General features: G+C 37.6%; 1 protein-coding gene across 4 annotated transcripts in view; it reads left to right on the plus strand.

The window, feature by feature from the left end:
• The window catches only part of SBNO1 (strawberry notch homolog 1), a 55,658-nt gene that overhangs the window by 21,051 nt on the left and 23,289 nt on the right, over positions 1 to 11,318 (plus strand). For all 4 annotated transcript variants that reach the window (XM_077748084.1, XM_077748083.1, XM_077748086.1 and 1 more), the window contains 10 exons: positions 2,427 to 2,587; positions 3,565 to 3,698; positions 3,893 to 3,983; positions 5,535 to 5,696; positions 6,739 to 6,874; positions 6,955 to 7,060; positions 7,197 to 7,350; positions 8,398 to 8,580; positions 9,112 to 9,209; positions 10,287 to 10,438. In XM_077748084.1, coding sequence (XP_077604210.1) covers positions 2,427 to 2,587; positions 3,565 to 3,698; positions 3,893 to 3,983; positions 5,535 to 5,696; positions 6,739 to 6,874; positions 6,955 to 7,060; positions 7,197 to 7,350; positions 8,398 to 8,580; positions 9,112 to 9,209; positions 10,287 to 10,438 — 1,377 coding nt within the window. The remainder of the gene's footprint in view (positions 1 to 2,426; positions 2,588 to 3,564; positions 3,699 to 3,892; positions 3,984 to 5,534; positions 5,697 to 6,738; positions 6,875 to 6,954; positions 7,061 to 7,196; positions 7,351 to 8,397; positions 8,581 to 9,111; positions 9,210 to 10,286; positions 10,439 to 11,318) is intronic.

Genomic DNA, 11,318 nt, shown 5'->3' on the forward strand with positions numbered 1-11,318 from the left:
TTTTTGCCACAACAATCATGATTTATTTATTTAGCGGCCACTATGTCAGATTGAAAATTAATAGTTTTTACCTTTGGTACAAAAATGTTCACTTTGGGTGACTCATTCGGTTAAGCACCTGACTTCTGATTTAGGCTCAGATCATGATCTCATGGTTGTGTGATCGAGCCCAGTGGGGCTCCAGCTTGACATGGAGCTTGCTTAAGATTCATTTTCTCTCTCTCTCTCTCTCTCTCTCTCTCTCTCTCCCCCTCTCTCTCTCCCTCCTCCCTCTCCCCCCTCTCCCCTCCCTCCCTCCCTCTCTCTCTCTCTCTTCCCTCTCCCTTTCTCTTTGTCCCCTCCCTTGAGCATGTACTCTCTCTCTCAAAAAAAAAAAGTTCACTTTCTCATTATATGGTGGTGATAAAGTGAAAAATATATACATATGGCTAGAATCTTTTATGTACTCTGAGTTTCTATAAAAAGCCACTAATATTACTGCTTGAACTAAAGAATCTGTTTACCAACTGTGTATGGACTTCAAGATCCTGTAATTTTTTGGTCATTTAAAAAGAAATTATTTATTTTTAATGTTTATTTTTGAGAGAAAGCATGCATGCAGGTGAGTGGGAGGGGGAGGGGCAGAAAGAGAGAGGGACAGGGAATCTGAAGCGGGCTCCACACTGAGAGCAGAGAGCTGGACATGGGGCCTTGAATCCATGAACCATGAGATCATGACCTGAGCTGAAGTCTGACGCTCAACCTACTGAGCCACCCAGTGCCTCTATTTATTTATTTAAGTTTATTTATTTATTTTGAGAGAGCTAGCAAGGGAAGGACAGAGACAGGGAGAGAGGGAACCCCAAGCAGCCTCCAGGCTGTTAGTGGAGCCCAACTCAGGACTTAAATCTCATTAACTGTCAGATCATGACCTGAGCCAAAACTAAGAGACACTTAATCAGACACTTAATCGACTGAGCCATCCAGGAGCCCCTAAAATGAACTTTAGAAATAAAAGAAAAAATTTTCTTTAAATTTTATTTTATTTTATCTTTTTCATTTTTTTTTTACTGTTTATTTTTGAGACAAAGCACAAGCAGGGGAGTGCCAGAGAAAGGGAGACACAGAATCTGAAGCAGGCTACAGGCTCTGAGCAGCACAGAGCCCAATGTGGGGCTCAAACCCACGAACCATGAGATCATGACCTGAGCTGAGGTCAGACGTTTAACTGAGCCACCCAGGCACCTTTAAATTTTATTTTATTTTTTTTAAATTTAAATCAAGTTAGTGAACATACAGTAAAAGTAATTTTTTTTATTTTTTATTTTATTTTTAAAAATTTTTTTAATGTTTTTTATTTATTTCTAGGAGAGAGAGAGAGCGTGAGCAGGGGAGGGTCAGAGAGAGAGGGAGGCACAGACTGAAACAGGCTCCAGGCTCTGAGCTGGCAGTCAGCAAAGAGCCCGATGCGGGGCTCGAACCCACGAACCGCGAGATCATGACCTAAGCAAAAGTCGGACGCTTAACCGACTAAGCCACCCATGCGCCCCAAGTAATTTTTTTTTAAATGAACTTTAGTGGGCACTTGGCTTGCTCAGTCGATAAGAGCATGCAGCTCTTCATTTCAGAGTCATGAGCTTGAGCCCCACTTTGGTGTGGAATCTACTTAAAAATAATACATACATACATAAATTTTTAAACATCTTCAGATTGTGGTATCTGAAATGGCTAGTTTCCCCCTCCCACCCAGAATAGTTTTCATAAAAGGATTGAAAGTTTATCCATGGCCCTTTAAACCAAAATCAAGCTAAATTTGGAATATTGCTTGTTCTTATAAAGTTTTATTGGAACATAACCATGCCCATGAGTTTGTTTGTTTATTGGCTATGACTGTTTTTACACTGCTATAACACCAGTGTTCAATAACAGACAAGATCCTCTGCAAAGCTGGAAATATTTACTGTCTGACTATATATAGAAAAGGTTTGCTGACCTCTATTTAAAGCTGTTCACATAATGCATTTTGGGGAATTAGTTCCTATTTAATTTTATAGCCAAGATTTCCATTAAAATACCTTTCAAGATAAAATTACATTCCAAACTTTTGTTTCACTGATGCAAGTGAGTGATTCATTCAAATAAATTCCCAAATCTAGGATTGTGTTTGTTGCTATTGGAGAACCTAGTGGTATGAACCAAGTTCCTATTTCTCTAGATTTTTTTAATCAGCAGGTCTCTGTTTAAAGCATAAGTATTTGATAAACAAGTCCTTTTAGTCAAATTTAAATAGTAATTTATTACCTATCAATGCCTTTATAGAATCCTGAAGTGTATAGTTATTTACTTTTATGTTTTCTGTAATAGGAAAAATATGGCAATGTTATATAAAACTGGAAGTGTTATTACCTAGAAAAATTAAAATTAAGTATTTAAAAATTTTCATTTAGTAAAAATTGGACTACGTCACCCAGATGCTGTAGTGGAAACTAGTTCTTTATCCAGTGTTACTCCTCCTGATGTTTGGTATAAAACATCCATTTCTGAAGAAACCATTGATAATGGCTGGTTATCAGCATTACAACTTGAGGCAATTACATATGCAGCCCAGGTAAGCAATAATATTTTGTAGCTACATATGATATTTATCTTTGAATCCTGGTACATGTAATATAGTTGTTTTAATGCAAAAGTTAAGTTTTCCTTGCATGAAAAACTTGTGAATGTGATTTTTATAGAAGTTTCATGTGTTAGAAAATTAACATGGATTCAGGTAGCATGGATTCAGGGGGTGTGTTTCTAGTAGAAGTGACCAATGTTACTGCCTTTTTGGAATGTGTATAAAATTAAAAATACATATATCCTAGGGCACCTGGCTGGCTCAGTCATGTGGCTTTGGGGTCATGCAACTCTTGATCTTGGGGTCATGAGTTCAAGCCCCATGTGGGGCGTAGAGCTTGTTTGAAAAAATAACATATATCCTTTGACCTAACAATTCCATTATTGAAAATCTATTTGACAGAACTGTTAGATTGAGAATATTATATATTAAGGAGATGGATGGGTGGGTGGGTGGTTGACTTGTGTGTGTGTGTAACTGTGTGTTACAGCTTTTTTAACCCTCGTGGTTGAATGCTGGAAAAGACTTAAAAAAGCCCACATCCTTGGGAGTGTTTGAATAAATTGTGGTATTGTTGTATGGGTGTAGTACCAGCTTTTAAAACCAGGAATTAGAGTTATGCTAGTGTGCTTGAGAGGATTTGTCATACTCCATTTCTGTAAAATAAGAAATGGCCGAACAGCTGACCATTCTCCATGTTTATGTGTGGTTAAAAGTTTGTATTTGACATTGCAAGTTTTGAAACAGGTATGATGGGAGAATCCTCATCAATCAGTTTGTTAATTTCAGTTACCTGGTGCATGTGACTGTAGAAAGAAAGAATACATGGTAAATAGAAAGAAAATATTCATACTAAGCCAAAGTGTATGCCATTTGTATACACAGATAACATTAATATCTTCCTGTTTGAAAGACTGATCACTAAGGTATTTAAAGGAGTAAACTAATTATCGACTTCTCTTTTTCAGCAACATGAAACATTCCTACCTAATGGAGATCGTGCTGGCTTCTTAATAGGTGATGGTGCTGGTGTAGGAAAAGGAAGGACGATAGCAGGAATCATCTATGAAAATTATTTGTTGAGTAGAAAAAGAGCATTATGGTAAGTAAGTGCCAAAGACTGGCCGTGGAAGCTTGCCTTTGTGCATAATTATGTACGCACATGAGATGGGTTTTACTGAGTAGGTGTATTTTTTTTAAGTGTCAAGGCCTGGTGTTATTTATCCTGAATATTGCTAGATTGATGGGAGTTTGCATTTAATTTGTGTGTTTTTCTTTTTCTTTTTTATGTGGCAGGTTCAGTGTCTCAAATGATTTAAAGTATGATGCTGAAAGAGATTTGAGGGATATTGGAGCAAAAAACATTTTGGTTCATTCATTAAATAAGGTATGAAAGTTTTCTCTTCAGTTAGTGATTCAGTAAATATTGATTCATCTATGAAATGGGAATAACAGTTTCTACTTTGTAGAATTATGAGGATCAAATGAGTTATTTTACAGGGAGCATTAGTTGAGGGCTGGCCATTCTTGTTGGGTTCTGGATTCTGTACCTGAGCTACTATGCCCAGTATGGTTGTGTAGTGCCAAACAAAATAGGCCTTGTCTCTGTTGTTGCGGAGTTTATTCTCAGTCTTCAGTGTTGCTCTTTGTTTCTGAGTTAACTTTATATGGCTGAAACTCACAACTGTGTGTACAAGGGTGCAATGTAGTAAAGCTGTGTGGACAGGTAGTGTGCCCATCACAGCACATAGAGAATTGTTGAAATTTGGAGACTGATATTTGTATGTCCAGTAGATTTGGCTGTCTATACCGGCATTTATGCCAGAACAGTACTATCAAGTGGAAGAAAATGTGGGTAAATATGTAAAGCAGTCTAATGTGGTAAGAATCTTAATGTTCATTTAGCAAATTTTTACTGACTTCCTCTTATGCACCAACTGCTGGAGTTACCAGGGTAGAATAGACACACCTGGTTCCTGCAAGTGCCTCCCTGTTAGCCTTTTGAAAATAAGTAAATACAGACATTCCATGTGAGCCCCAAATTAGTTCAGTGTTGCTCTGCTCATCATTGGCTTTTTGGGCAGGTATGACTGAGTGGATTGGTAGGTAAAGTACTCGTTCTTGAATTGATAGCTCACAGCTCGAAACTAAACATCTGTAACTGGCATCTGGAAATATTTTTGATTTGAGCCAGTATAATTGAAGAAGGGCATATTAACTATTGAATGTAGTTCGTTATATATGACTCAGGACTTATAGTGACTTGGCATATAGTAAGTGCACAATAAATATTCATAGAATGAATGTCATTACTTTATTCTTGGAGGGGAGTTCGGTTTAGAATCTTTGGGTTTTTTGTTTTGCTTTGTTTTTGACTGAGAGAGTGTGTGGGGGAGGGGCAGAGGGAGAGAGGAGGAGAGAATCTTAGGCAGACCCTATGCCCAGCACAGAGCCCCATGTGGGGCTCATTTCCATGGTGGTGAAATCATGACATGAACTGAAATCAAGAGTAGGATGCTTAACTGACTTAGCCACCCAGGCCCCGTTGTAATCTTTTTGTGTCAATAAAAGTTTTTTGAGGAGTTGGCCTGGGTGGCTCCCTGCTGGGTGTGGAGCCTGCTTAAGAGCCTCTTACTCTCCCTCTGCCCCTCCCCTACCAGCAGGGCGAGCTATCTCTCAAAAAAAGGTTTTTGAGACTTTGATGAAAACTGAATCCTTATATCATGAAGTGTGTGTATGTACATATATACATACGTACATACAATGGCACATGTGTGTATGTATATATGTAGAAGAAATTGTGTGTATGACCTTAGGGGGTCCTTTGACTTCCCTAAAACCCATGATGGAACCACCAGTTTTCTGCTATAGGAGCTTGGGTAAGATAAATGTTTCAGAAAGAAAAGTGTATTTATAACTTCTTTTTTCTTTTTTTTAGTTTAAATATGGAAAAATTTCTTCCAAACATAATGGGAGTGTGAAAAAGGGTGTTATTTTTGCTACCTATTCTTCCCTTATCGGTGAAAGTCAGTCTGGTGGTAAATACAAAACTCGATTAAAACAACTTCTGCATTGGTGTGGTGATGACTTCGATGGAGTGGTATCCTTTGCAATAAATGTTCATATATGTTTTTTTTATGTTTTTATTTATTTTTGAAAGAGAGACCGAGCATGAGTGGGGATGACACAGAATCCTAAGCAGGCTCCAGGCTCTGAACTGTCAGCACAGAGCCTGACGCAGAACTCGAACTCAAAAACCACAAGATTGTGACCTGAGTCGAAGTCAGGCACTTAACTTGCTGAGCCACCCAGGCGCCCCATTTTTATATTTTTAAATGACACAAAAGTGAATGTAAGAATAAACCTTTGGAAAACTACATCCTGAGATTAACTGAAATTGCTGGGATGAGAGCTTTAATGATTGCTCAGTGTCCAAGGGGTAAGAAAGTTGATTCTGTTTTGTAGCTGCCATATAGGAGGCCAGTATGTAAGCTCCTGGTTTAAGGAAATGTTGAGAGGTGTGGGACGTGATGAATACTGTATTCCTCTTTTGGGGATTCACAGTGCATATTTATATAGTAGAGCACTTGAGAAGACTAAGGGGAAAAAACTGAACTTGGTGATTTACAAACCCATTTGCTGTCCTGCATGAGAAATGCCAGTTTTTGAAATGCTGATTAAGTTAGTTACCAGATGTATTTCTACTTAGAGAATTTCCCAAAATTGCCTGTGTGGTGGATCATTTCCTCCATTCTAATCAGGAATTAAATATTTGGTTAATACAAATACCCAAATCAGTGGTTGCCTCAGACTTGAGAGGGAGGGGTTATATCGGAGAGGGGCACATGAGGGCTTCATTTATGTTTGTATTCTTAAAGGAAAAGGAGTCTGAGGCAAATAAGGTAAAAATTACAGGTTTTACAAACCTCGATGATGGGTATGTTGGTGTTATTTTAAAAGGTTCATACTCGGGTTTATTATCCATGGCAACTCTCCCCTCCTGATTATCTTGAACTTGGCCCACTCCTCTACCCCAGAAATTTGGGATGTTTCCCAGGACCTTAAGGAAATAAAAGTTAAATCATCCTTAAAGATTAGAAATACTTGCTACTGTGATATGCTCCTTAATCCATCGTGTACAGATCGTGTTTGATGAATGCCATAAAGCAAAAAACTTATGTCCTGTTGGTTCTTCAAAGCCAACCAAGACCGGCTTGGCCGTGTTAGAGCTTCAGAACAAATTGCCGAAGGCCAGAGTGGTTTACGCTAGTGCTACTGGTGAGTTGTTAGTTTATTTGAAAGATACATGTGTGGGTTATTTTTTCAACTACAACATGTTTTGTTTTGGGATTTTTCAGGTGCTTCTGAACCACGAAACATGGCCTATATGAACCGTCTTGGGATATGGGGTGAGGGAACTCCATTTAGAGAATTCAGTGATTTTATCCAAGCAGTAGAACGGAGGTAATGCAGTTTACGGTAGATGCTGTTTGTTCTCAGTCGCAGTCTAAAAAGAAGTGTTACTGCTAAAACCTTTTCCACTTATATTAAAGCCCTACTATATTTAATGATAGTTACTGTGTGTTTTAATTTTATTCAGAGGTGTTGGTGCCATGGAAATAGTTGCTATGGATATGAAACTTAGAGGAATGTACATTGCTCGACAGCTGAGCTTCACTGGAGTGACCTTCAAAATTGAGGAAGTTCTTCTTTCTCAGAGCTATGTGAAAATGTATAACAAAGCAGTCAAGCTGGTGAGAAGTTCTTTCTTAATTCCTAGTATTTTTAATATCTCTCAGCCCACAGGAGTATATTTTGCTTAAAACAACAGATAAATCGCCAGATCCTTCCTTCCTTTATTTTCTAAACTATCTCTTTGTGAAAGTAATTTATTAGGGGGAAAAAAAAGCTATTGGAGAGCCTGGGCGGTTTGTCAGTTGAGCGTCTGACTCTTGATTTCAGCTAAGGTCATGATCCCAGGGTTGTGGGATTGAGCCCTGCATCAGGGTCTACACTGGGTGTGGAGCCTGCTGAAGATTCTTTCTCTCCCCCGCTGCCTCCCTTTGCGCACGCACTCTTTCTCTCTTTCAAAGAAATATAAATAAAACAACATAAAAAAGCTTTTTATAATGGAGTGCCTGGCTGGCTCAGTCAAAGAGCATACAACTCAATCCTCAGGGTTATGAGTTAGAGCCCCACATTTATTGTAGAGATCACTTAAATAAATACATGGACTTTTTAAAAAGCCATTTATTTAAGTTGCATAGTTTAAAAAATTTTTTTAATGTTTATTTTTGAGAGGGAGAAACAGTACAAGTAGAAGANGCTGAGCCACCCAGGTGCCCCAAGTTACATAGTTTTAAAATTGCAGTTTAACTATTCCCTAAAAAGACTGGTTGCTAAGAAGAATTTGGAGACAACTCTGTGAACATCCTGAAAAGCATTTGTTTGGAGCTTCCCAAGCTACTGAAGATGGTTTATTAAAGTTAAGTAGTCTTGCATCTAACATTACTTGAATCGGTCATTTTTTACAAGTGTTTACTTACTTTTGAGAGAGAAAGTACACCAGCAGGGGAGGGACAGAGAGGGAGACACAGAGAGAAAATCCCAGTCAGCCTTCATGCTGTCCAGGTAGATAGAGCCTGATGCAGGGCTGGAACTCAAACTGTTAGATCATGACCTGAGCCAAAATAGAGTCGGATGCTTAACCGACTGAGCCACTCAGGTGCCCCAAATCTGTCATTTTTAAATAATTCACACTCCTAGATGAAATATCTAAAATGTTGATTGTGTGTCTTCAGTGGGTCATAGCCAGAGAGCGATTTCAGCAAGCTGCAGATCTGATTGATGCTGAGCAACGCATGAAGAAATCCATGTGGGGTCAGTTCTGGTCTGCTCACCAGAGATTTTTCAAATACTTGTGCATAGCATCCAAAGTTAAAAGGGTTGTGCAACTAGCTCGAGAAGAAATAAAGAATGGAAAAGTAAGTTGAAGAACACATTAGTAGATTATTTATTCTTTGGTTATGTTCTCTAGTCTTCTGTGCGTTGAGGCTTTCTGCTTATAAATCCTGCTCTTTCTGAGAGTTGAAAAAGTTTTCAGACTTTATACATTTTTTAAATAATAAAAGTAATACTTGTTTATAAAGAATTTAGATAGCTTAAAAGAGTATATAGAAATAAACCACTGTAATTTGGTCATCCATAGATATAACTACTGATGACATGAGGGTATTTATTGCTATACGGTTTTTTCTTTTTAGCAAAATACAGATTTACTTGAAGCACAAAGAACTGAGGGTGGGGCTTCAATTATGTCCACTGCTGTAGTCCTATTTCCTGATTAAGTTTTTTACACATAGCATGCCTCAGATATATACAGAATAAATAAATGAGCACACATGTACAGTAATGGGTCATTCTTGTTTGAAATCCTCTTTCTTAACTAAATATTTAAAATATGTCTTAAGAAACCACATGCATAGTTTTATTTATAAGTCTGTTTTTCTCTCCAGTGTGTTGTCATTGGTCTGCAGTCGACAGGAGAAGCTAGGACATTAGAAGCCTTGGAGGAGGGTGGAGGCGAATTGAATGATTTCGTTTCAACTGCCAAGTAATGTTTTTGGTTTTAAGTTTTTTTTAGATTAGTTTTAAGTGTTGGCATTTCCTGGAGGCAAAAGTTTTGATTCATCGTATTTAAAGTTTTTCTGATCTTAGTTTTTACAGTTCTGTGCATATCCATGACAGTATATCCTTTGGAAGACAACATACAAATGCTCAGTTGTTAAGCGTTTTGACAGTATTTTGCCCAGTATTTGGACTAATGGAAGGGTATGACTTTTGTCTTGTAGATCTTGGAAATGTGTGACAGCTTGGGTTAATTTCAGTTTTAGTTTCAGCTTTGTAGTGTTTGAAATTACCATTATCCACACGAACAATAAGTGGAGTTTGTTCCAGTTTAGTATCTGTAGTATGAAAATTGCAGACAGTCATGGGATATTCCAAAAGAGTTTTAGAAAGAAGTTTTTAGACACTGTTTCTCGGTTTATTTGCCTACCCTACCCACTAACTATAGTAGTAAAATTAGCAAAATAACCTTTGCCCCACCTACTCTCTTTTGCTTTAGGCAGTATATTTGAGTGGTTCCTTTTAAGATGGATATAATCCAAAACTGCTTCTAAAAGCAAAACATTCACCTACCAGTCCGTCTTCTTCTGAAATTATATGCCTATTACTGTGTTGTTTAAAACGGTAGGAGCTAGTCACACGTACCTATCAATGGCTAGTCCAAATTGATATATGCTGTGAATATAAACACCAGATTTCATTCATCGACTTAAAGTATATATGTTACATCTCCATGATTGAATGTTGAAATGATACACTGATACATAGTACTAGAATATATCCTGAAGTATATTATTAAAAAATATTTAAAAATCTACTTTTCTTTTACTTTTTAGAAAATGTAAAATTTGCATGCTTGGCTTGAACTATATTTCAGTTAGCCTTGGCCTAGAATATTAAATTTATGTTGGCTGGATTATCAATATTTTGTAAAACTGAATGAAGTATACAGTATTTACTTTTTAAGACATAGATTTAAAAATATATTCAGTAAGACTTTATATATGATAAACTATTTGGCACACTGACCCACTAATTGTCACTTTTTCTCTCCTGTAAACAGAGGAGTGTTGCAGTCACTAATTGAAAAACACTTCCCTGCTCCAGACCGGAAAAAACTTTATAGTTTGTTAGGAATTGACTTGACAGCTCCAAGTAACAATAGTTCACCAAGAGATAGTCCTTGTAAAGAAAATAAAGTGAAGAAGCGGAAAGGTAGGTTCTTTTCTTTAAATGATATTGAAAATAGAGTGAATTTGAGCATTTTGAAGCAGCTATATTTTAGGATTGAGCTGCCTTCCTTAAGTTGGCATGTGGTTATATATTTTCACTGTTGCCTGTGTAGATTTGAACACACAAATAACTCCCTGTTTTAAATTAGGGCTTGAACAATTTAGTCCTAGGCACTATATTAAGCACTGGCCATAACATTGTTTCATTTAACGCACAAGGGGGCCATGTGAAGATAGGTCTTATATTTTGTTTTCTAGACAGAGGTCACTAAGGCACAGAAACATTAAGAGGCTAAGGAATCTTCCCAGGTTCAAATAGCTAGCGGACAATACATGAAAAGTGAAGTCTGGGCCTTGTTATTGATACACCTGCATATGCACACATGCATATGGTGTTTCTATAGTCTTTGAAGAGGCATTTGTTAATTTATGGTCTAATTATTAAGAATACACTCAGTACTTATTAGATATTTTATAATATGCAAACTTCAGCTTGTGTTTAGATGGTTAGTGAGATGTTTGGCTTTCAGAAGTTAAACATCTTGGGGCGCCTGGGTGGCTCAGTTGGTTAAGCGTCTGAGTTTGGTTCAGGTCATTGTCTCACTGTTCGTGAATTCAAGCCCTGCGCTGGGTTCTGCTGACAGCTCAGGGCCTGGAGCCTGCTTCGGATTCTGTGTGTGTCTGTCTCTATGCCCTTCCCCTACTTGCTCTCTGTCTCTTTCTCAAAAAAAATAAACATTAAAAAAAAAGTTAACTTCAAAGTCTCTCTCCAGAACGGTGATAACTTCCATTGGAATGTCTGTGATACTGTGTATTCTAAATACAGTGGCTGACACTCGAACCCTAATTTTTTTTATCTGTCC

This window comes from Crocuta crocuta, unplaced genomic scaffold, assembly GCF_008692635.1.
Source record: "Crocuta crocuta isolate KB4526 unplaced genomic scaffold, BGI_CrCroc_1.0 scaffold29, whole genome shotgun sequence".
NCBI lineage: Eukaryota > Metazoa > Chordata > Mammalia > Carnivora > Hyaenidae > Crocuta > Crocuta crocuta.